This window comes from Mirounga leonina, unplaced genomic scaffold (genome assembly GCF_011800145.1).
Source record: "Mirounga leonina isolate KUSES-001 unplaced genomic scaffold, KU_Mleo_1.0 Mir_239, whole genome shotgun sequence".
Taxonomy (NCBI): Eukaryota; Metazoa; Chordata; class Mammalia; order Carnivora; family Phocidae; genus Mirounga; species Mirounga leonina.
Genome location: NW_023270624.1, coordinates 2,068,679 through 2,095,028, shown reverse-complemented (window position 1 = coordinate 2,095,028; position 26,350 = coordinate 2,068,679). Strand labels below are relative to the sequence as shown.

The window sequence follows — 26,350 nt, the reverse complement described above, 5'->3', positions numbered from 1 at the left end:
TTTTTCAGACAATTCAGCCTTTATTTTTGAAAATAATTCTGTAGCTTCAACTTTCTTCCATGAACTGAGGTCAGGCCAGAAGCAAAAACACACACACTGCTCCCCAACCTGCCATCCTCATCCTGATCTGAGCAGACAGGGGAATGCCTGGGGGGCGGGGGAGGGAGGCAGGAGCCATCCGGTCTCGGCTGCCCACCTACCCTGCCAGGGCCGCCAGAAGCCTCAACCTTCCGGGCGGAGTCTGTGCACCAAACCCCAGGGGAGCAGGGACACAAGGAGCTAACTGCTCTCCCACGAGGCCAGCATGAAACCTCCTACAGCAACAGGGAAGGGATCAGTTTTTAGAAAGGCTGGGGCCCGGGAACAGTCTGTTTCTTTGAGGCAGGGTGAGGGATGCACGGCCCCGCACACCAAGGCTTTCTCCCTACCATGCCTCCCCCGCCCCTTCCCGCTTCTGGGGATAAGCTGACGAGAAGTCTTGCTTTTCCCCTTCAACTTTTCATCTTAGAATCACAAACTGCTAAGCTGCAAGGAAAGAAGAGCAGAGAGGAGGTGAGGGATAAGGACGGGGTAGCAGAGAAATAGGGGTGGGTGGCGGTAAACCCCGAAAGCCCAAGAGCTCCACCCGACTCTGACGATGACACCCCTTTGGTTAGTCTCATTTTGGCCACAGATTAAGTCCCCTTTTCCAATAACCCAACAACCCCTCAAACCGGGGGGAGGTGAGGATGGGGAGCAGATACAGGAGGTGAGCTCGCACCCTGGCTGGAAGGGCCAGGACAAGGGAAAGAGAGCTCAAGCTGCCCAGCTCTCTGCAGGCGCTCTAGGAGAAAACCCGGAACACGGCAGTCTGTGGCCCCACGTGCCCGAGTCCCTCCCGACCACACAGTGGTTTCCTGCCTGACACCGCCCAACACAGCCCAGCGAGGTTCCCCTGATTTGACCCCCCGGACAACAGGAGAATAACGCCCCCCTTTCCTCTGTGCTCTCGAATGCCATTCGGAAAAAGAAAAGAAGACAAGACAGAAAAAAGGAAAAGGAAAGGTAAATGCACCCGAGAGGGACACACGCAGAGGACGAGGCAGCCCGGGGCCCCGGCCCCCTCGCGGCCCACGGGACGGCCAGCAGGGCCCGGCCGCGGCGGGCGGCGCGGCTAGTTCCAGCTCGGGTCGTAGCCGTGCCACGTCTGCGGCGGGGCCAGGTGCACGCGGCGGCCGCGGAACAGGAAGCTGACGATGCCCCGGTAGCCGGCCCTGGGGACCCCGGACTTGAGGTCGTCCATGACCCCCAGCGCCTTGGCGAAGGCCTTGAAGCTGTCCCGGCCGGTGTACTGCACGCGCACCTCGCCCAGCTCGCCGCGCTCACTGGTCCGCACTTTCTCCACCTGCAGGAGCGGGGCGCCGTAGACGCGCGCGAGGAAGGCCCTGTCGTAGGCGTCCCGCCGCAGGTAGGACAGGTCCAGCCGCGTGAAGGGCACGAAGTGCTGGTTCAGCTTGATGAACTTGAGGTGCTGGTCGAAGAACTGCCCGTGGCTCACGCCCTTGCGGCCGAAGGTCATGGTTCTGGAGACCTCGGGGCGCACGCAGGCCCGGCCCTGCCGCTGCTCGGGCCTGCGCATCCAGTCGTCCCAGAAGGCCCTGGGCCACTTGGGCTCCAGCTCGGCCCACAGCTCGGCCAGCAGCAGCCAGCCGAGGCCCGGGAAGAAGTCGGTGCGGTAGAGCAGCTCCGGCCGGCCCGCGTCCACCATCTGCTCCTTGCCGTTGTCGTTCCAGGCCGACACGCACCACAGCGTCGGGTCGGCGCGCAGCAGCGGGTAGGTGGCCTCGAAGTACTCGAAGAAGTCGGGCGCCACCTCCAGGTCGTCCTCCACGACCACGGCGGCCGGGAAGCCGAAGCGGCGGAACACCTGGCCCAGCGCCCAGCGGTAGTGGCGCGCGATGCGGTAGTAGCCCTGGAACTTGCGGTGCTCGGGCGGCACGGCGATGCTGCTCAGGTCCGGCTGCCGCAGGTGCGTCACGGCGCTGCCGTACGAGGCGATGACGCGCGCCGTCTCCTCGTGCCCGCAGTCCTGGCTGACGAGGATGGGGAAGCGCTCGGCCGACGGCCGGTAGCGCAGCAGCTTGTCCAGGCAGCGGCGCACCGTGCTGCGGTCGCACGCGATCACCAGGACGGCGATGGCGGCCGGCGGCGCGGACGCGGGCGCGCGCGGGGGCCCGGGGGGCGCGGCCGTGGGCCGCCGCCCCCGCCCGCGCCGGCTCCAGCGCGCATGGTGCTCGCGGATCTGCTGCAGCAGCCCCCTCTGCCGCTCCAGCTCCAGCTCGGCGTCCTCGGCCAGGCGGATCACCTCGCGCGTGAGGCCGGCGGGGTCGTCATCGAGGGCGCCGTCCGAGGGCGGCCGGCCGGGCGCCGGGCGCGTCCAGAAGAAGAGCAGCAGCAGGGCGTTCCAGGCCACGAAGAGGATGGCGCCCCACAGCACGAGCCCTGCGGACTGCTTCTTCAGCATCCTGGCCCCCACGGGGGAGGCCGGCACGGGTGGCTCGAGGCTGCCCTCGGCTTGCCTGCTGGGCTTCCACCGCCCGAGGGACGCTCCCGCCGGCCTTCGGGGTCAGGAAGCAGCCATGCACCTGCAGCGAGGACAGAGAAAACCAACCTTCATCACAAAGACGGGGGCTGCGCCGGGCCGGAGGCCGGGGGGCCCGAGGGGCGCCCGAGGGTAGGAGCAACCGTGGGGGACGAGGAGGCCGGGAGGCTCACCCCAGAGCTCTCTTAGAAGGGAGCTGCCTGTCTCCTGATCCGGGGTAAACAGGACAGGACGACGTACTTCCCCCACTCCACAGTGAGTCCATGAGTCCTCAGAAAAGCAGTATAGTTTGAGGGCGAAGTAGAGAGTGATGTTGTGAAGGAGGAAGCAAGGGAATCCTATTTTCCCTTCCATACCTGGCAGACTTCAGTTCCATCCTCCATCCAGAGTTTGGGGGCAGGGGTGGAGGGGAGCCCACCTGTCTCCCATTCCTCAAATCAAACTGCTCAAAGATGACGGATTTAAAAACCCTAGCATCAGGGGCACCTGGGTGGCTCAGTCAGTTAAGTGTCGACTCTTGCTATCAGCTCAGGTCAAGATCTCTGGGTCCTGAGACTCCGGCTCCGGGCTCACCGGGGAGTCTGCTGCAGTTTCTCTCCCTCTGCCCCTCCTGCCAGTTCATGCATCCATGTTCTCTCTCTCTCAAATAAATAAAATCTTAAAAAATAAAAAATAAAAACTCTAATATAATCACACCTTTAGGCAAAAGCCAGATCCTACCTAGTAAGGAAGCACTAGAGGCCTTCCCACAAAGGTCAGGGGCAAAGCCAAGCTGCCCACCATCTACATGACTATTTAACATCCCAGTTGGAGGGATCAGCCAGTGTGAATGGACTACAGAAGACAAAGGCAGAAGTAGAAAAAGAAGCATGACTATCTCTATTTGTTGATACTATAAGAATATGCCTGGGAAACTCTAAGAGAATCAATGATAAAACAAACTCAAACAACTGAAGAATTGAGCAAAGTAGCAGGATATAAAAATTAATATGCACAGGGGCGCCTGGGTGGCTCAGTCAGTTAAGCGTCTGCCTTCGGCTCAGGTCATGATCCCTGGAGTCCCGGGATCGAGTCCCGCATCGGGCTCCCTGCTCCTCGGGAAGCCTACTTCTCACTCTCCCACTCCCCCCTGCTTGTGTTCCCTCTCTTGCTGTCTCTCTGTCAAATAAATAAACAAATAAATAAATAATTAACATGTACAAATCAATAGCCTTCATATTCACAAGTAATAATTCATTACAAGTCACAATGGATGAGAAAACCCTATTTACGACAGCCATAAAAATGATAACCTATGTAAGAATAAACTTAACAAGAAATATTCAAAACCTACATGAACAAGACTATAGTTCCTAAAGACATAAAGGAGGACTTACATATCCTTATTCTTGGTTAGGACATCTCACCATCATCAGAAATCTCAAATAAAAATGTTTTTTGGGAGCTAGACAAACCAACACTAATGTGATGAGCACTGGGTGTTATATGCAACTAATGAATCACTGAACATTGTATCAAAAACTAATGATGTACTAAATGTTGGCTAATTGAACATAAATTAAAAAATGAAAGAAAAAAAACCATACAAGACCATCTAGGAAAATAATGAAAACAACGTGTGAAAGAGGGACTAACCCTACCGGCCATTAAAATACTACACATTAAAAAGCTTCTATAATTAAAACTATGTGATGCTAGTAGGTAAATAAACAGATCATCCAAAGGAATACAATTTAAACTACAGAAAATAGACCCAAATACATGTAGAAACCTAATATATGATACAGGCGATATTTAAAATTACTAGGGCCAAAAAAATGGTCTTACTAGTTGTTATAACAACTATGTAGCTATTTGGAAAAACAAAATTAGATCTGTACAGAAAAATAACTTCCAAGTGGATTAGGGATATAAATATAAAAAATATAACTATACAAGTGCTAGAAGAAAATATGGGTCAATTCCTCTATAACCTGAGTACAGATAAAGGCTTTCTAAGTTTGATTCAAAATCTAGATGCAGTAATAAGTAAAACACTTTTGCATGTTATGAACACCATTAGCCAAGTTTAAATACAAACTGGGAGAGAATGTTGCAATATACATACAAATAAAAAGCTAAGAAACAAAGAACTTTTAAACTGAGGGGGTAAAAAGCCAAAACTCCTCGTCTTTAGACAAGGGCAACTCACAAAAAGATATCGAAATGGTCCTTAGACATATGAAAAGATACTCACTTCACTTACAAGAAAAATGCAAATTAAACTCTACTAAGATAAAATTTCTCACCTATCAGATGCAAAAATCCAAACAGTTGTCCTCTTAAGAGTGTCAAATGAAAAACAGAAGTTCTTAATTTTATCTTTATTTTTTAAAAAATATTTTACTGATTCATTTGAAAGAGAGAGACAGAGCACAAGCAGGGGGAGAGGGAGAAGCAGACTCCCCACTGAGCTAGGAGCCTGACGACTTGGGGCTCCATTCCAGGACCCTGGGATCATGACCTGAACTGAAGGCAGACACTTAACCATCTGAGCCACCCAGGAGCCCCAGAAGATCTTAATTTTAATGGTATTCAATTATCAAGGGTTTCATCTTTTGTGGATCATGCTTTTCGCATTGTATCTAAGGAATCTTTGCCAAAATAACACATATCTTTCCCTATGTTTTCTCTTTCAGGTTTTACAGTTTTAGGTTTTACATTTAGGTTTATGGTTCATTTTGAGTTAATTTTTGTATATGGTGTGAGGTATGGAATTAATGTCCTTTATAGCAGTTTGGTAGTTTGTCAAAATGCCAGAGGGTTACCAAGTCCACTCTTACATATACAGCCAAGAGAAATAAAAACATGCATCCATACAAAAACTATCTGGAATGTTTATAGCAGCTTTCTTCATAATCGCCAAAAACTGGGAAAAACCCAACGCCCATCAACAGAGGAATACGGATAAACAAATTGTGGCTTACCTATAAAATGGAATAATATTCAAAGGAATAAACTACTGACACATACAACACATGGATGAATCTCAAAATACGTGATTTGTGAATAACCGAAAGAAGAGCACATACACTGATTCCACTTATGTAAATCTCCAGAAAATACAAAGTAATCTACAGTGACAGAAAGCAGATCAGTGGTTGCCTAGGCATGGAGGCAGTGAGGACAGTGAGGGGAGGTATTACAAAGAGACAGTAGGAAACTTTGCTGTTATCTTGCTGGGGTAACAGTTTCATGGGTGTATTCATACATACAAACTTATCAAATTGTACATTTTAACTATGTGCACTTTATGTCAACTATACCTCAATAAAACTTTTCCTTTAAGAAAAGGCATTATTGGGTCAAATGACAAAATTGGAATGTAGGTAGTCAATTAAAGTATCCATGTTGACTGATAAATAGCCATACTGTGGTTATGGAAAATAATATCCCAATTCTCCACCAATTCAGACTGAAGTAATTAGGAGTAGAGAGTCATGACAGATGCAACTTCTCAAATGGTTCAGAAAAAAATATCATGTATACATAGAGCGTGCAAATGTGGCAAAATGCTAATAGGTGAATCTGAGTAAAGGAATGAGTGTCCTTATACTATTTTAATTGTTGCATCTTTTTTGTAAATTGAAGTTATTTCCAAATAAAGTTTCATAAAATCAATATGGGGACGTGGCCCACAGTTCTGACTAGCTTTGTCCAGTATGGCCCCAGCTAGGCACGTCAGTAGGCGCAACTGAAGCAATCCATTTGTCCTCAACTCCTTAATCACTCATCACACACCTGCTGACTGCCAGGCTCTGGGAAGGGACTGGGACAGCATCTTACTAGAGAAAGGCATGGCCCTACCAACCCTCTTCCCCTACCAGAACTCCCTACTTGAAAGGATCTACCACACCCTCCAATTTCCAGACAGTTGACATTACGGACCATGCAACTTCTCCCTGGCTTTCCTACTTCTAGTCTCCACTCTTCACACCCTGAAGCTTCAGGTATGTGCCCTGTTGTGCCCGCTGCTCTGCCAGTTACCCTCTGCCTCACGGCCGCCAAAATCTCAGGTTCCAGATCTCATCTCTGCACTTCTGGGCTCTTGAGCAGGCAGATCCAGTGTCAAAGGATCAAAGTGTTGATCCTGAAGGATCGCTAAAGGAACCTGGTTCTGTCTCCCTCCTGGGGAGACTCCCCAAGCCCCTGCCAGCAGCATCCCCACCTGTCTTCTTCTGAGAAACCATCCACCTCAACTCCAGAGCACCAGTCCCTCAGAAAACTCAAGTCCAGGAGGGGGCAGAGCAAGATGGCAGAGGAGTAGGAGACTTGGATTTCGTCTGGTTCCGGGAATTCCGCTGGATAGGGATCAAACCATTCTGAACACCTACAAACTCAACAGGAGATCGAAGAAAAGAAGAGCAACAACTCTCTCATCAGAAAAGCGACCACTTTCTGGAAGGTAGGACGTGCGGAGAAGTGAATCTGAGGCGATATTCGGGAGGATAGACGGCGGGGGAGGGGCCTCCGTCGGCCGCTTCTGGCAAGTGATAGAACCACGGAGCACAAAATCGGAACTTTTAAAAGTCTGCTCTGCTGAGGGACGTCACTCTGGTGGCTAAGCGGGGGGTGGAACCATCCGGGACAGTGTGGTCTCAGGACCCTCGGGGTCACAGAAGGAGCGGGGGTGCCTGAGTGTGGCAGAGCTCCCAGGTAACGGAGCAGGGAAGCCGGCTGCAGAGGCGGAGCCCAGGCGCGGGCTCTCAGCTCGGGGTCGCCATAAACCGTGATCTGCGGCACAGTCAGGCCCCTGCTCCTCCAGCAGGGACCCAACAAGCGGCAGATCCGGGGAGACTCACCTTCCTCCCCCGGGAGGAGCCGTGCGGGAGTGCACCGCAGGGATCTGCTGGGTTTGGAGACTCCACCCGGGGTCGGGTGCCAGAGATACAAACACGCGGTCACAGGCCGGGTGAGCACGGAGAGCGGCCGGAGACCGGGGAGACGGGAGTGACTGACGGCTTTTCTCTGGGGGCTCACTGAGGAGCGGGGCCCCGAGTTCTCGGCTCCTCCGGGGCGGAGATTGGGAGGCCGCCATTTTGACTCTCCACCTCCAAAGCTGTACGGAAAGCTCGCAGGGAACAAAAGCCCCGGAGAGCAAACCCGAGCAGATTACTTAGCCGGGAGGGGGCAAGGGTGGGGCAATTCCACCTCCAGCAAAGAGTTTTGGAAACCACGGCAACAGGCCCCTCCCCAGAAGATCAGCGAGAACAGCCAGCCAAGACCAAGTTTACTGATCAATGAGAACGGCAGAACTCCAGCACTAGGGGAATACTGCACATAGAATCCATGGCTTTTTTTCCCATGATTCCTTAGTCTTTAAAAGATAATTTTTTTAACTTTTTCTTTTTTTTTTGAAATTTTTTCCCTTTTTCAACCAACATCTTATCCCTTTTTTTAAAAAAATCTTTTTTACTTTTCATTTTTAGAATCATATTCTATCCCTTCATAGTAGTTAACCTTATTTTCCATATATATATATATATATAGTTCTCTCTTTAAAATTTTGGGATACAGTTTCTTCTAACAGACCAAAATACACCCTAAATCTTTAGTGTATGGTTTTGTTCTAGTCTCCTGCCTGATCACATTCTCTCCGTTTTTTTTTTAATTCCTCTTTTCTTTTTTCAACAAACTTATCAATTCCTTTTATAAAATCTTTTATAATTTTCATCTTTACAGTCATATTCCATCCCCTCATCATATTTACCCTTATTTTTGAACATATATAAGTTTTTCTTTCTTTAAAATTTTGAGAGACACTTTCTTCTAACAGACCAAAATATACCCAAAATCTAGTGTGTGGCACTGATCGATGCACCAGCTTGATCATATTTATTTTTTTTTTAATCTTTTTCTTTTTTCTTTCTTTCCCTTTCTTTTCCCCCGGTTTCAGTTCTCTTCTGATTTGTTTAGTGTATATTTTTCTGGGGTCGTTGTTACCCTGTTAGCATTTTGTTCTCTCATTCATCTATTCTCCTCTGGACAAAATGACAAGATGGAAAAAATCACCTCAAAAAAAAAGAACGAGAGGCAGTACCAACTGCCAGGGACCTAATCAATAACGGACATTAGTAAGATGTCGGAACTAGAGTTCAGAATGATGATTTTAAAGATACCAGCTTGGCTTGAAAAAAGCATGGAAGATATTAGAGAAACCCTTTCTGGAGAAATAAAAGAACTAAAATCTAACCAAGTCGAAATCCAAAAGACGATTAATGAGGTGCAATAAAAAATGGAGGCTCTAACTGCTAGGATAAATGAGGCAGAAGAAAGAATTAGTGATATAGAAGACCAAATGATGGAAAATAAAGAAGCTGAGGAAAAGAGATAAACAACTACTGGATCACGAGGGCAGAATCTGAGAGATAAGTGATACCATAAGACGAAACAACATTAGAATAATTGGGATCCCAGAAGAAGAAAAAAGAGACAGAGGGGCAGAAGGTATATTGGAGCAAATTATAGCAGACAATTTCCCCAACCTGGGGAAGGAAACAGGCATCAAAATGCAGGGGGCACAGAGAAGCCCCCTCAAAATCAATAAAATTAGGTCAACACCCCGACATCTAATAGTAAAACTTATGAGTCTCAGAGACAAAGAGAAAATCCTGAAAGCAGCTCGGGAGAAGAGATCTGTAACCTACAATGGTAGAAACATTAGATTAGCTACAGACCTATCCACAGAGACCTGGCAGGCCAGAAAGGACTGGCATGGTATATTCAGAGCATTAAAGGAGAAAAATATGCAGCCAAGAATACTATATCCAGTTAGGCTGTCATTGCAAATAGAAGGAGAGATAAAAAGCTCCCAGGACAAACAAACACTAAAGGAATTTGCAAACACGGAACCAGCCGTACAAGAAATCTTGAAAGGGGTCCTCTAAGCAAAGAAAGAGCCTAAAAGCAACACAGACCAGAAAGGAACACAGACAATATACAGTAACAGTCACCTTACAGGCAATGCAATGCCACTAAATTCCTATCTTTCAATAGTTACCCTGAAGGTAAATGGGCTAAATGCCCCAATCAAAAGACACAGGCTATCAGATTCGATTAAAAAACAAGACCCATCGATATGCTGTCTGCAAGAGACTCATTTTAGACCCAAAGACACCCCCAGATGGAAAGTGAGGGGGTGGAAAACCATTTACCATGCTAATGGACACCAAAAGAAAGCTGGAGTGGCAATCCTTATATCAGACAAATTAGATTTTTAAACCAAAGACTGTAATAAGAGATGAGGAGGGACATTATATCCTACTTAAAGGGTCTATCCAACAAGAAGATCTAACAATTGTAAATATCTATGCCCCTAACATGGGAGCAGCCAATTGTATAAGCCAATTAATAACAAAAGCAAAGAAACACACTGACAACAACACAATAATAGTAGGGAGACTTTAACACCCCCCTCACTGAAATGGACAGATCATCTAAGCAAAAGATCAACAAGGAAATAATGACTTTAAATGACACACTGGACCAAATGGACTTCACAGATCTATTCAGAACAGTCCATCCCCAAGCAACAGAATACACATTCTTGTCTAGTGCCCATGGAACATTCTCCAGAATAGATCACATCCTAGGTCACAAATCAGGTCTCAACCAGTACCAAAAGATTGGGATCATTCCCTGCATATTTTCAGACCACAATGCTCTGAAACTAGAACTCAGTCACAAGAGGAAAGTGGGAAAGAACTCAAATACATGGAGGCTAAAGAGCATCCTACTAATGAATGAATGGGTCAACCAGGAAATTAAAGAAGAATTTTAAAAAATCATGGAAACAAATGAAAATGAAAACACCTGTTCAAAATCTTTGGGATGCAGCAAAGTCAGTCCTAAGAGGAAAGTATATAGCAATACAAGCCGTTCTCTAGAAACCAGAAAGGTCTCAAATACACAACCTAACCCTACACCCAAAGGAGCTGGGGAAAGAACAGCAAATAAAGCCTAAATCCAGCAGGAGAAGAGAAATAATGAAGATCAGAGCAGAATTCAATGAAATAGAAACCAAAAGAACAGTAGAACAGATCAAAGAAACTAGGAGGTAGTTCTTTGAAAGAATTAACAAGAATGATAAACCCCTGGCCAGACTTATCAAAAAGAAAAGAGAAATGACCCAAATAAATAATATCATGAATGAAACAGGAGAGATCACAACCAACACCAAAGAAATACAATTCTAAGAACATATTATGAGCAACTCTATGCCAGCAAATTAGATAATCTGGAAGAAATGGATGCATTCCTAGAGATGTATCAACTACCAAAACGGAACCAGGAAGAAATAGAAAACCTGAACAGACCCATAACCAGTAAGGAAATTGAAGCAGTCATCACAAATCTCCCAAGAAACAAAAGCCCAGGGCCAGATGGCTTCCCAGGGGAATTCTATCAAACATTTCAAGAAGAATTAATACCTATTCTTCTGAAACTGTTCCAAAAAATAGAAAAGGAAAACTTCCAAACTCATTTTATGAGGCCACCATTACCTTGACCCCAAAACCAGACAAAGACCCCATCAAAAAGGAGAATTACAGACCAATATCCCTGATGAACATGGATGCAAAAATTCTCACCAAAATACTAGGCAATAGGATCCAACAGTACATTAAAAGGATTATTCACCACAACCAAGTGGGATTTATCCCTGGGCTGCAAGGTTGGTTCAACACTCACAAATCAAACACTGTGATACAATACATTAATAAAAGAAAGAACAAGAACCATATGATGCTCTCCATGGGCAGAAAAAGCATTTGACAAAGTACAGCATCCTTTTTTAATCTAAACTCTTCAGAGTATAGGGATAGAGGGTACATACACCTCAATATCATAAAAGCCATCTATGAAAAACCTACAGTGAATATCATTCTCAATGGGGAAAGACTGAGAGCTTTCCCCCTAAGGTCAGGAATGCGGCAGGGATGTCCACTATCACCACTGCTACTCAACATAGTATTAAAAATCCTAGCCACAGCAATCAGACAACAAAAAGAAATCAAAGGCATCCAAATCGGCAAGGAAGAAGTCAAACTCTCACTCTTTGCAGATGATATGATACTTTATGTGGAAAACCCCAAAGACTCCACCCCAAAACTGCTAGAACAAGTGGCAGGATATGAAATCAATGCACAGAAATCAGTGGCATTCCTATACACCAACAACATGCCAGAAGAAAGAGAAATTAAGGAGTCAATCCCATTTACAATTGCACCCAAAACCATAAGATAACTAGGAATCAATCTAACCAAAGAGGCAACGAATCTGTACTCAGAAAACTCTAAAATACTCATGAAAGAAATTGAGGAAGACACAAAGAAATGGAAAAACGTTCCATGCTCATGGGTTGGAAGAACAAATATTGTGAAGATGTCAATGCTACCTAGAGCAATCTACACATTCAATGCAATCCCTATCAAAATACCATCCACTTTTTTCAAAGAAATGGAACAAATAATCCTAAAATTTGTATGGAACCAGAAAAGACCCCTAATAGTCATAGGAATTTTGAAAAAGAAAAGCAAAGCCAGGGGCATCTCAATTCTGGACTTCAAGCTCTATTACAAAGCTGTCATTATCAAGACAGTATGGTACTGGCACAAAAACAGACACATAGATCAATGGAACAGAATAGAGAGCCCAGAAATGGACCCTCAACTCTACGGTCAACTAATGTTCGACAAAGCAGGAAAGAATGTCCAATGGAAAAAAGACAGCCTCTTCAACAAATGATGCTGGGAAAATTGGATAGACACATGCAGAAGAATGAAACTGGACCATTTCCTTACACCACACACAAAAATAGGCTCAAAATGGTTGAAAGACCTAAATGTGAGACAGGAGTCCATCAAAATCCTAAAGGAGAACACAGGCAGCAACCTCTTTGACCTCAGCCGCAGCAACTTCTTCCTAGAGACATCGCCAAAAGCAAGGGAAGCAAGGGCAAAAATGAACTATTGGGACTTCATCAAGATAAAAAGCTTTTGCACAGCAAAGGAAACAGTCAACAAAACCAAAAGACAACCGACAGAATGGAAGAAGATATTTGTAAATGTGCCATATCAGATAAAGGGCTAGTATCCAAAATCTATAAAGAACTTATCAAACTCAACACCCAAAGAACAAATAATTCAATCAAGAAATGGGCAGAAGACATGAACAGAAATTTTCCCAAAGAAGACATCCAAATGGCCAACAGATGCATGAAAAAGTGCTCAACATCGCTTGGCATTAGGGAAATCCAAATCAAAACTTCAATGAGATACCACCTCACACCAGTCAGAATGGCTAAAATTAACAAGTCAGGAAACGACAGATGTTGGCGGGGATGCGGAGAAAGGGAAACCCTCCTACACTGTTGGTGGGAATGCAAGCTGGTGCAGCCACTCTGGAAAACAGTATGGAGGTTCCTCAAAAAGTTGAAAAGAGAGCTACCATATGATCCAGCAACTGCACTACTGGGTATTTACCCCAAAGATACAAATGTAGGGATCTGAAGGGGCACGTGCACCCCGATGTTTATAGCAGCAATGTCCACAATAGCCAAACTATGGAAAGAGCCAAGATATCCATCGACAGATGAATGGATAAAGAAGATGTGGTATATATATATACACAATGGAATTTTTTTTTTTTAAGATTTTTTAAATTTATTTGTTTGACAGAGAGATAGCACAAGTAGGCAGAGCGGCAGGCAGAGGTAAAGGGAGAAGCAGGCTCTCTGCTGAGCAGGGAGCCCGATGCGGGGCTCAATTCCAGGACCCCTGGGATCATGACCTGAGCCGAACGCAGCCGCTTAACCGACTGAGCCACCCAGGCGTCCCTATACAATGGAATATTATGCAGCCATCAAAAGGAATGAAATCTTGCCATTTGCAATGACGTGGATGGAACTGGAGAGTATTATGCTGAGCGAAATAAGTCAATCAGAGAAAGACATGTATCATATGACCTCATCGATATGAGGAATTCTTAATCTCAGGAAACAAACGAGGGTTGCTGGAGTGGTGGGGGGTGGGAGGGATGAGTGGCTGGGTGACAGACACTGGGGAGGGTATGTGCTATGGTGAGCGCTGTGAATTGTGTAAGACTGTTGAATCACAGACCTGTACCTCTGAAACAAATAATACATTATATGTTTAAAAAAAAAAGAAGAAGAAGAAGATAGTAGGAAGGGAAAAATGAAGGGGGGGAAATCGGAGGGGGAGATGAATCATGAGAGATATGGACTCTGAGAAACAAACTTGAGGGTTCTAGAGGGGAGGGGGGTGGGAGGATGAGTTAGCCTGGTGATGGGTATTAAAGAGGGCACGTACTGAATGGAGCACTGGGTGTCATACACAAACAATGAATCATGGAACACTCCATCAAAAACTAATGATGTAATGTATGGTGATTAACATAAAAAAAGGAGAAAAAAAAACAACTCAAGTGCATTTCCACTCTACTGTGTCATTAAATTCCCATGTTATCAGTGCTCATATACAAATCAGAGTTTCCTAGAAGAAGAGAGAGACAACAGATTTCCAGTTAACTTCCTCAGTCCCCCTCAGGATGTGGTCATTGTTGGATCTTTCCCTCCAATCTCCTGTCCAGGGTTCCCAATCCCCTGAATTCCTGCCTCCTAACTGACTGGGCAGGAAGGGATGGAGGAAGGAAAAAAGAGACTGAACTCCATCATCTGAAATGCTACCTCAAGGTTGGAGGAACAGACCTGTCTCTGACTTATTGATGAGCCACCTCAGACCAGCAAGTTCTCAGACTGGTGGCAAAACCCCAAGGGACCACACATTCCCTACCCTGCAGATGACATGTAAAAGCCTTCACTCTTCTCCAGACATTAGGAACTAGGTGGCCCACATCCACTTCCAGAAGCCGAGAAGCCCTCCCGTCTCCCATCCTTCTAAGCCATGCAGATCAAAGCAATCTTCTCAATCCCTCAGAGGACTGGACTCTAAGCATGTTTGTAAGCATCAAGCGTGGCTGGACGGCCCACAGGAAACCGCTGTCCCAGTCCAGCCGAGGCCTCTGCCTAAGGGCTCAGGCCCTCGTTCTCCAGACCATGACCACTTTTTTCTAAATTGTGAAACAGAACTTGGTCCTCTTTCCGGAGAGAACGCAACATGTCTATTCCCAAGCCCCACTGCTTCTCTACAGAGTCCTCAAGAGCCAGAGCCATTTCCTACTGCTTCTTCACATACTCCCCAGGACAGAATCATCCTGTGTGTGTGGAAGTTAATGAATGGTGTGCGTGCACACACATGTGCTGTGCCCGAGGGACGATAAAGCCAGCAAGCCAACACATTCATCGAGGAAGTGCTGCTCTCAGTCCCACCATCAGGAGTTTGCTTGGCACCAGCCCACGTTTCTTCACATCTCTGAAACTCAATCTTCTCAGCTCTGATATGGAAATCATAATAGAATACCTCACCGGACTGCTATAAAGATTGGGTGAGATAATGTGCATCAGGTGTTTAGAACAGTGCCCAGCTGTGACATGTTAGCCAGTCATTCCTCCGTCCCCTCTCCAGCTGGCTCTCTCTGCTCCATTCTACTAAATCCTTCTGAGCCTGCCTCAAGGCCTCTGCATGTGCCTGAATGCCTGGTCTGTTCCTCCCTCCCTCCTTCCCTTGTGCTCTCACTCATGTCTCTGCCAGGGAAGATGTCAGACAATGTGAAGTCTACCCACCCCTTCACAATCACAATCATTGGTATCAGTGCAACTTCTTGCTCAAGATCTGTTAAACCCCCTCAGCTACAAGCTATTCAAGGACGGGGACCAGCTCCCCCAGTGCAGCCAAGCTGTTGTGCTAGGATCTTTGACCATCAAGAGAGATTTACCAATGACCTAAAAAGTGACTTCTGTGCAAATGCCACTCACCCACAATCCCTTAACTGCAATTCCCAAGCCCAAAAAGCCCTGAAAAAGAGAAGTTTTCTACACTCATTTGGCAGCAAAACCTTTGGTGAAATCTGATGTGATCTAATGTAAGGCTATTTATAGTATTTATTATCCATTTAGTGTGACTATTTATACGTTTGCCACAGAAATCAAGATGCTAGATTATCGTGTGCTGTTCCACACTTCATACTATACCATAAATGCACCAGATCATCTTTTTAAAATCCAAAAAAATTCTAAATTCTGAAACCTGTCCAGTCCCAAGCATTTCAGAATTATGAAAATCGAAGAGACAGTTACTCATTCACTGCCACAGTCCCATTTCAAGCCCTTGAACCTGAACTCTCTTTCCTTACGCGATACTGTTTTAAGCCTGAGCTCTTGATGTAGCTTCTCAGCTGGTCTACCTAACGCCAGTCTTGCTCTCCCCTAAGCAACCTTCCCAACGGCACCAAGCATCCTTCTTTCCTAGAGTGCCCAGCTGGTCACAACACTAACCTGCCTTAAAAACCGGCAGGGGCTACCACTGCTCACAGAATTAAACTCCAATTCATTACGACACACAAGGCCTTCAGAACAAATTAACTCCAGCATCCTTTTTCAAGCTCACCCCCAGCCATTAACCTCTGAACCCCATCTCTGGCTTCAGCAAGCTACTTATTTCCCCCAACGAGTACACCTATGTGCTGCAGTCTTTGCTCCAGCTGTTCCTTCATCCTGAAACATCACCCAAGGACCCACTGTCGGAACTCGCACACCCTTTCGAGCCCGGTTCAGCAAATCCTTCCGTAACATCCCAGGTAGAGCCAGGCCTTCCCACAACCACCCTCACACCACACGCTCCCCACACCTCCTGTTTCTCCCCTTCACACTGTAACAGAATCTGTGGCTGTGCTCACGTGCTTCTCACTTTACTCCTGAGGGAAAAAGCCCTATGACCTTTAACGCTATTACAGGGCTTGACACACATATGAAGTTCAAGTGGCTAGCTGGCGGACTGCTTGCATTATTAGCTGAATCAGGGAGAAACCAAACCAGCAGCACGAGAGTGAAGGAGTACATTTTCCGAAGACGATCACCACATATCCCACCCCACGTGTTCTTACAAAAACGTAATGCCATTCTTCCCACTAGAAGAACGCGGGCGATGCGAGGTCTATGCTCCCTCTTTGATCTGTGGCTATGTGACCACGCATGATTCGCAAAACTAGTCCACGGAAGGCAATACAGTTTCCACCAGTTGCTCCTGAGATGCATGCTCTTTGAATGCGGCCACAAAAGTTGGAGGAAGCCCAAGCCACAAGGACAGGCCACCCACAGGTATTCCAGTTCACAACCCAAGCTAAGGTTCTAGCCAACAGCAAGCATCAACAACTGGACATGGGAGGAAGCCTTTCAGATGATCCGAGCCGTGGCCACATCCGACTGCAACCACATGAACGACCACGAGCAAGAACCACAGAGCTAAGATAGGAATAAAATGATTCTGTTGTTTCAAGCCATTAAGTTTTGAGGTGATGTGTGATATAGTAGTAAGTACCTGAAATAATGAGTAAAACAGAATCTAAGTACCCCTGATAGGCACAGCACTGCTCCTCCTGTCCTCTGTGCTCAAAGCCCCAAGTCCAAAATCTGAGGGTCTGCCTCTACTCATATTCCCTTCCTTATCAATAGCTATTACTGAACAATAAAAACATCTAATGTTCAATAGCTATCACCTATTCTCTCTCACAGTTTCAACAGGTCAGGAATTTGGACAGTGGGGCAGAGCGGATGACCTGTCTCTGCTCCATGACGTCTGGGACCTCAGCTGGAAGACTCAGAAGCTGGGGGGTGGACTCTCCCTCAAAGGCCTACTCGGTCACACGTCTGCAGGTTGATGTTAGCATGCTCTGATGAAGTGCCAGCTGCAACACCTCCACGGGGCCTCTTCACGTGGCCTGGGCTTCCTCTGAACTTGAACTTGATGGCTGGGTTCCAAAGATGAGTGTCCCAAGAAACAGAGTAAACCAGGTGACACTGTATCCGTATCACAATCCAGCCTTGGATCCCTTCTGCCTTTTACTCATAGGTCAGAGGAATCATGAATGCCTGCCCACACTCAAAGGGAGAAAACCACAGATCCCACCACTGGTGGGTGGAGAACAATGTCCAGTTGTAACACCAAGTGGAATGGGACATCTGTGGGGAGACCATTTTGGGAAAATACAATCTGCCACACCTTCCTTTTCTAAAATAGAACAAGAGTCCTTAACCCTAACCTGAGCTCCTGATGTTCTGTTATTAATGACATTTGCCTGCAAGGTGCAGATTCAAAACTAGTTCTGGCTTTAAAATTAAAAAAAAAAAACAAAAAAACAAAAAACTGTTCTGATCTGCTAGAGTTCTCACACTCCTTTAGGGAAGTGGCACAGTTGATCCACACCACCGAGTACAAAAACATCTGCACCGTGGTGGAAGATAAGTGAGCATTTTTAGTGTGTAAACCCTTAGCCCAAACCCAGGAGGCTCTGAGCAGGTCCCAACTCCCGTGGGTCTCAGTTTTTTTCCTCTGAAGGACCGCCTAGAAGCTGTGATCCCTTTCCAACACCCTGATTCCATGGTATTCTGCAGCCAGTCCCCACTCTCTGGTAAAACTGTATCTTAAACAGCAAGAGAACACCAGATAGTTAACTTCCCTTCATGAGCAATAATGGAGAAGTCATACTTAGCTTCAAAAAAAGTATGGGAGTTAAAGTAATATTGCAGGCTTTCCCTTCTATCTTTGTCTTGCTTACCATGGTAAAAAACATTGCCTAAAAAATCCCAAGTACAGAATACACCTCAGATAATGGAGACCTAATTGAATTACTTTCTCGTTCATTATTAGACCTCTGCTAGTCTCCTGCATCATGTATCAGGCTCCATACTTTCACAAGGACGGAAGAAATGAAAAGAACTCAGGGGAGATACACTAAATAATTCAGGAGCTTAGAGAGTAAGACCTAGGAGGAAGGGATGCAGGTTACTCATTCTGAAAAAGAAAAGGCTAAAAGGAAGGACGATGTTAGTGCAGCAAAAAATATGAAAGCCTGTGAAACGAGGTAACCCTGGGCAAGTCACTTGACCCACTTGTGCCTTGGTTCCCTTAGTTGAACTGAAAAAGAGGTGATTTGGATCTTCCCCAGGTTCCCTGGTTTCTGATGACGAAAAGGACAGGACAATTTCCCCCAACGTCCCAAACCGGAAGTGAGTTTAAGGTGTCACATATGCCCCTGGGGTTAAACATAACTACAGTGCTTTCTAACTCAGGAAAGGACACAGAAGCAGGAATCCAGACGAGCTCCATGGTCTCCAGGAATGGGGTCAGACAGGGGTGATTCACCATGGGAGGCGGGCTCAGGGGATGTAAGCATCTAAGAGAAAAGGCTCCATGGTCTGAAAACTGTTACAAACGACAGAAAACAAAGCTGGCTCTCTCCGCCAGTGATGACCTAAAGCAGAGTGATTAAGCAGGCCACAGGGGCAAGGGTTAACCAAGGTGGAGCCTCACCCTGGGGCTCGCTGTTCAGTACCAACGCAGATCAGCTGGCCACACGGCCCCTCTGCTCCAGTCTGTAAGATGGGGGCTCTGTACGTCTCAGAAGCCCCAGACTCCGGGGCGCCTGGGTGGCTCAGTCGTTAAGCGTCTGCCTTCGGCTCAGGTCATGATCCCAGGGTCCGGGGATCGAGCCGCACATGGGGCTCCCTGCCAAGCGGGAAGCCTGCTTGTGTTCCTGCTCTCGCTACGTCTCTGTCAAATAAATAAATCTTAAAAAAAAAAAAAAAAAAAGCAGCAGCCCCGGACTCCACACACGTCAGCGAACAGGTAGGAAAAAGTTTTCTTTCCAATTTACGTATTTTCATATTGAGTCAATTCTTCCTTGCGGCTGAGAAAGAACCCCAGTAACTGGTGGAAAGGACGCTGGGGTGGGGTTGGGCGAAGGCCGCCACCCCCCCTCCCCGCCCCCCAAACCTTCCGCGGTCATCCCACCTCCCACCTCCCCCGGCCCCGCACCCACGCACGCCCTACCACCGAGCTGCACACCCGCCTCGCTCCCCGCGGAGCCCGCCCTCCTCCAGCAGCTGGAGGCCCGGGATTCCGAGAACGGAACGCGGAGCTCGACTTCCCGGCTCGGGAGCGGTGCGCGGCCGAAGCCCGGGGCGGGCCGGGCCGGGTCCCTCTCGCGGGGGCTCCCGGGCACGGGGCTGTCGGGGGACACGCGGCGCTCGGAGAGGAGCCGCTTCGCAAGCCGGGACCCGAGCCCCGGGAGCGCCCTCGCCGCTCCGCGGGGCCTCCTGCGGGCGGACCTCCATCCGCTCCCCGGGACAAGCCTCAGCACGGACGGACGCCGGCGTCCGGGCCCCTACTCACCAGGTCCTCCCCACCTCGCGGACCTGCGCGTGGGCGGCCCCGGGGCGCGGGGAACGAGCCCGGTGCCCCGGCGCGTTCCAGCGCTCGCGCGGCCGCCGGCGCCTTCCTCCCGGCCGGCCCTTCCTCCCCGCGCCGGGCCGGCCCGCCAGGCGAGCAACGTGGCCCTTCCCCGGGACGGGCGGGGCGCGGAGGCCGAGGGGCGGGACCGGCCGCCCGCACGCGCCGGGGGCCCCGCTTCCCCGGCCCGCCTCCTCCGCCCGGCGCGGCGGGCACCCGCCGTCCGGACATCCCAAGTTTTGCGGGTCCTGAACTTCAGGAGGCGCTGTGCTGACAGCTGTTACCCTGGGCCCTTCCCCGCTCTCAGTCCCGACCCCTCAGCCCGGTCCGGTCGAGACCTCGGGAGTCCTGCCCTCCCCAGCCCGAGCCCGGAGCCTCAGAGTCGACGCGGAGAGCCCTGCCTGAGGTAGGCGGGGCAGCAGATGGTGCGTCCACCAAATCCAAGGCCAAGTCTGGGGACCGCGCTCATCAACCTGCTGAACTCCAGCTTCCGGGAGGGAGGAGTTGGGGCAACAGAGGGGCCGCAGGGTGCAGGGATGTGAGAACAAGAACCAAGGTGCCAAAAAAGCAGCCAGAGAGGAAGCACCTGCTGCCAAAAGCAGAAGGGGGACAGCTGTTGTTCTTTTTGTTTTTCACTTTTTTGGGTTTTTTTCTTTCCAGGTGGGTAAGGAGAGCTGTCCACTCTGAGTACAGGAGCACAGGACAAACTTGTCCCTGGGGTAAGAACCATGAGACCTAAGGAATAAAGGACGTAATCTCAGGATGATGTGGTAGCCCTGTGAAAGGGGGTGAGGGAGCCCCCAAGGAAAAGCCTTGTCTGTGTCTGATCCTGGGAAGTGAGGGTGGGGAACTGAGAACTACTGGCTACTCCTGCACAGCCAGTCTAGGGCCAGCCCGACCAAAGTGATGAGGACTCGGTCTACAGGCACGAGGCCCTCCCCCAACCCACTTCCCTCCTGTGTTCGACACAGCAGGCAGGAACTTAGCAGTGTGTGGTTACTGACTCGCTCACTAACTTGTTTCTACCCGAAACCAGGAATTATGAAGGGTTCTAGAGACACAAAAAGGCAGGGCGTGCCCTAAAGGCTCCCCCCTGCCTGGGGCTAAGGAAATAAACCAAGTGCACAGAGGCCTCCGCATGCAGAACCCTCCCAGCAGCTCTGCAGAGTGTGCATTATCATCCCATTCTACACATCAGAGGTGTGAATCTCAGAATAAGTGCCAACTGGCTGAAGGTCCCAAGAACTTAGTGAGGGGTATGGCCAGATTTTAGACCCAGGCATTTCTGCACTCATTCCTTCCACTAACACACCCTTGAGTGCAAATGCTCTCAGATGGCTGCGTGTCCAGCATGACAGGCGCACAGTGGGGCAGCAGGGAAGGCTGCCAGAAGCAGCTGGAGCCTAGCCCTGAAGAAGCAGAGTGAGAAAAGAGCTGACACCTCACTGAGGCTGGACGTGTGTGTGTGTGTGTGTCCCCAAGGTTTCCAGCTGAGCTGACTGCATGGACCATGGCAGGAAATGCAAGCCCACGCCCATGTGCCAGCCAGTAGCCACTGTCTCTGCATCTCTGCCCTCTCTTTATGCTTTCCTTACGAAGGGAGTTGGGGGATACGGGAGACCTACACACTCACACTCCATGTCAAAGTAAGAAGGAAAATGATAATTCCGAAAAGTGTAAAAAGCTGGGAAATACTGGTTTGTAGATACAAGATATCAGGAGCTAAAATCACCCTCCAGGACAAAGGACATGGTAGGATGCTGAAAAGTGGGGCAGACCAACCAGCCCATGAGATGTCACATTCCCACCTCTAATAATAATCCTTCTCTATCCGAAGGCAGTTCAATGGGGACAAAATGGGGAACTGTTTGTGCACCAGAACTCAACATCCAATGATGTTGGATGTTCAACAGTCCTTTGTTGAAATTCCAAGGCTCACAGGAAGATCTAACGGTAGAAATTGCCCGGCTGCAAAAGGACTGTCCCAAGCAGAAAGAGCCTGGTTAGAGAACTGGTTTGGGCTGAATTCTTGGATGGAAACAAGAGAAAACATTTGGTCTGAGAGGTAAGAAGCCAGGGTGATAGGTGCCACATTGACCTGGGAAAAGAAGTCCTGGGCTTCTGATGGAGATTTCATGAGGAGGTGTTATGGAGGGGAGAAGGGGGAAGAAGGACAGAAACAAGGAGCGAGGTACCTGAATTCTGGGAATGAAACTGAAATTGGGATATATGAAAATGGAAGAAACAGGAAGATCTGATCACAAGATAAGAGAGAATTAGAAGCGAAAATACTGTATCCTGCCCACCCCCACTACCTCCAAAAGAGGACTGGAAAGATAAGGAGAAGGAAGTGAAAATTGTTTCAATTGCCTTCCCATAAACCATACCTAAGATACCCTGAATTTTTTTTACAATTTGGAACGAATTCATGCTCTGAACTTAAAAGACAGATCTTGGCTGGAAGAAGTAAAATCAAAGTTTTAAATCAGTGTTGTGTCTATTTTTCCCTCTCCCATTCTCCCAACATCCCCACACCCCTTGGAGACCCAGAAACACAGCTCATCAAGAACAAAGAAAGGAGAAAAGATTAATACAAGGACCAGTGAACAATGTCTGTGAGATGAGACTTCTGGTTATAGCCACATACAATTCCTCTTGTATGACAGAATGGTATGAATAAATTCAGTTAAAACACATCTACAGCTTTTGGTTAAGTCTATCACTGGTCCTGGCTGAGTGGTCTGAGATCCTGGAACCCCTGTGAGAAGGCTATCTTGTGACAGGGTCAGGCAGAGCACAGGACTAGTACTTTCGGTGAAAATGACAGGGGAGAGGAATTCTGGTTCAGTCTAGGGAGGAAAGGTCTTACCAGAGAGGCTGTCTGACGGGGCACTGAATTCCCCTCCCTTAAGGTTTGCAGCAGAATGCAGATGGCCCTCACAGTATCTGTCTGTCCACACTTAGGCAAGCCCTTTGTGCTCAAGGCTTCTGTAGCTTCCCCTTACATATCAAACTGGGGAAATAATCCCTGCTCTCTCTTCCTTACAACAGTGTGGTGACAGAAAAGTGACCCAGCAGCCTGGACACTTCACGTAACATAAGTGCCATATAAATATAGCACAACTCTGTGCACTCACAGGCCTTCCAGGTAAGATGAGGGCTGCAGATGCATTCTGGGACCAGATACCCCTTGCAAGGACTGGCACCAGGAACTTGCTGGGCCAAGCTGGGGGAAGTGACATGCCACCCTGAAATCTGTACCTTCTGAAGTAGAAGCCTGGGCTGAAAGGTACTGCCCCAAGCCAGCCTCAGATCAGAGAAGGAACAGCTCACCACTGGGCTGGTGAAGGAGGGGGAAAAAAAGAAACAAGTCGTAAATATATGATTTTCAGCTTGCAAATGACCTTAGTTATTGCTGCCAACCCCAATGAATGTGAGCTCCAGGTATTACACAGCTAGTAAGAGGCAAGGAGATGCTAGAAGCCAAGCTTCCTGCCCTGTGCCCCCAGGCCACCGTACCCCACTGTCTATCAAAATTCCCAACACACCTCCTCTCTGTTTGTTGTCACTCAGAAAAGCAGGTATCTTGGCGTAGGTAAACTGGAGTTCAAGGAAGGAGCAGGAAGGAGGTGAGAAGGTAACTATGAACAGGTCTTTGGAAAGAGAGCCTGCAAAAATATAAAGGCTAAGAGATGGCAGTCCAAAAAAACCTGTCATCTTCAAGAGCAGGAGAGAATACCAGGATATGGCACAGGAAGAAAAGGCCCAGCATTTACTCCAAGAAATGGAGCTCCGTCTCCTAACCACACACTTGGCCCTTGAGACTTGGACTTTCCTCCACCCCTCTTTAATCTGCTACCCCAAAGAGGGACACTTATCATTAAGTGTGGAGAGCCCTGAGGACCAGAATCCCTCCATCTAAGTTCTCCTAGGACCCATACACCTTTTCCACCATTTGATGGTCCCAGGTATTGTTTAACAGGAACAAGATGAGACAAATTCAGGCCAGGCTTTTAATTGAGGACATCCAAGGCTTTTGCCAATACACTAATTCAATAAGAGAACAGAACTCCTAATTCAGAGTTTTTTTGGATGTACTAATTATACAAGCATCATGAAGCAACGTCAATGGTACTGTTTTCCATGGACACGGCCCTGGATACTTTTCAAAATCTGTCATTTCATTTGCTTCCTGTAACAACCTGTGAGGGACCTGTAAAGTTAGTTATCCCCATCTTACAGGTGAACAGAACATGGCAGAGCTTAACCCATATATCTAGGGTTGCACACTAAGAAAGTCAGAGCTAGAACAAAATTCAACTGATCTCAAACCTGTATTCTGTTCCTCCGCTATCTGCATAAGGTTTCATGGCCTAAACCCCCTTTAGAGGCAGGAGGAAGAGAGACAATTTAGGAAGTTATCTAGACCATCTTCTACCCTCCCCCACGGCAGTTCTATTAGTTAGTTCCCCCAAAACACAGCAGCCTGCCTCTGCCTAGGTAATCCATCCTAGAGTATTACTTAGCCCAAAATGTGTGGACTCAGTGTTGGCCCTTATAAATAATCCAATCTCTAATCTAACCTCTCCTCAGAAGCCTGAATCCTTTTCACGTTCTCCTAGGCCTAACTTCACAACTGCATTGCACACAACCCCTTACAAGGTACTCCTTCTGCCTGGGTAAAGACAGGCTGGGAACAGTCTGCACCCTGAGAGAGTGGAACAGAGGTGAAGCTTCCTGCGTACCCATCAGGGTAGGGTTCTCATCAGGCACGTCCTAAATGGCAGCGTCCCCGGGTTTGCCCCACTCAACATTCTCTGCACGACAGGAGCCAGACACCCCGTGGGAAGTGAGGCAGGAACCTTACCTTTCTTCTCTCAGCTGCTCCCCTGGAGATCATCAAACCCCCTTCCAGCACTCCATTTCCAAAACTTAGAATCCCAAATCAGATACACCAGACAAAGCGCAGCTTCTCTCCTCTTATCCAGGTCCAAAGTCCATGGCTGAGCGGACTCTGAGGGGGAGGAGTCTGGGGGGGAAGGGGTATGTCCACGCCCCTCCCCCCCCACTGCAGGGTTCAGTGTCCCTCCCAGGGGTCTGTTACATTCCTTCATTCAGCTGGCTTATTAAGCCCCGAGTCTGGTGTTGGGCAGATCCCAGGTTCTATCCCATCTCTCGCTCAGGGAAGGGAAGTCATCCACTGTGAGGACTGGCCGGTCCGTCTTCTGCGGGGGTTCATGAGAAGAAACAGGCCATAGAACCGGCATGGCCAGAAGGCTGATTTCAGTGTTAACCTGTGGAATATTTAAACATTACGACACTTTCTAATCTATTATATACCCAAATGGATTCCTAAGACCAGGTCCCTTACCTAAAAAAAATTAGATTCCTTTACCCTGCGCTACCATCAATGCAGACTGTCTTCTAAGAAACACAGAAAAGAACATCCTTCTTCCGCCTGCCTCTCGTCTTGTTACCGCCACACACTAATCTCCTCCATCTCCCAAGCTTCTTAGAGTGTCCAGTGTTCTGATCGCAGGGTCAGCTCTCCCAGAGCGAACTAAATCCATTCCAGACCCAGACGCTGGCACCTGCCACATGCATTCTCTGCTCCTTTCCCTTCACCCTCGCCTCCCCCTCTGCTTCCCAAACTGTGCCAGGGATGGAATTCCTAATCTCAAACTCCTTCCCAGGGCCACTGAGCGCGCTCTCAAGAGAGGCCCGAGTCCTGCCGGCAACAGCTGCAGACTGTTCCAGTTTCTCAGTTGGGAAGCCCACCCCGGTCGCCCCCTCTCTTCTAAGTTTATTCACACACACACACACACACACACACACCGTCGCCCCCTCCCTTCTAAATTTATTCCTAAACACACACACACCCTTCCTTCCTGTAGGGGCGTGGCGTTCACGTGACCCCCCCCCAGTTTAACTCCTCCCACTCTTCTCCTCCGAGCCCCGCGCTCGTGTTCACGGGGAAAGGGAGGGACACTGCGACCCTCCTAGACTCTGACCCCCCACTCCTCTACCGCCCGGACGACCCTCACCCCATCTGCGCTGGGTCGTTACCTGGCTCCCGCCCGCCTGGTCTCAGCCGGAAGCCGTGGCCCTCCCAGGCCGGAGAACAGGCCCCAGGCCGGGTCCCGACCAGCGGCCCAGGCCCCACCCCCTCGACCCCCGGCGGCCGGGCCCTCCCCTCGCGCTCCTTCCCTCCCCCGCCCCCATCCACCGCAGCCACTTCCGCCCGTGCTCCGGAAGTGAGTCCGCGGCCGCTGCCCCCTCCCTTCGTCCCGCCTCATTCTTCCAGCCGCCCCCGCTCGCCCCCCCCGCCCATCACCACCGCCACCGCGGGAGCGCGGGACGCGGGTCT

General features: G+C 48.6%; 1 protein-coding gene across 9 annotated transcripts; it reads right to left on the bottom strand.

The window, feature by feature from the left end:
- MGAT1 (alpha-1,3-mannosyl-glycoprotein 2-beta-N-acetylglucosaminyltransferase) lies at positions 1-26,191 on the bottom strand. Of its 9 annotated transcripts, XM_035029435.1 has the most exons (4): positions 24,851-25,987; positions 23,532-24,196; positions 23,245-23,323; positions 1-2,624 (listed from the first exon to the last, which is right to left on the bottom strand). In XM_035029435.1, the coding sequence occupies exon 4, from the start codon at positions 2,501-2,503 to the stop codon at positions 1,154-1,156; it is 1,350 nt and encodes a 449-aa protein (XP_034885326.1). In that variant the 5' UTR covers positions 2,504-2,624; positions 23,245-23,323; positions 23,532-24,196; positions 24,851-25,987; the 3' UTR covers positions 1-1,153. The 9 variants fall into 9 exon arrangements, with proteins under 9 accessions (XP_034885326.1, XP_034885322.1, XP_034885328.1 ...); XM_035029431.1 differs by lacking the exons at positions 23,245-23,323; positions 23,532-24,196 and adding an exon at positions 26,050-26,191 and having other exon boundaries at positions 24,851-25,277; XM_035029437.1 differs by lacking the exon at positions 23,532-24,196.
- Positions 26,192-26,350: the final 159 nt, after the last annotated feature.

What these genes read in the sequence shown, in the direction of transcription:
- MGAT1 (XM_035029431.1), bottom strand. Translation starts at nt 2,503, where the DNA reads ATGCTGAAGAAGCAGTCCGCAGGGCTCGTGCTGTGGGGCGCCATCCTC.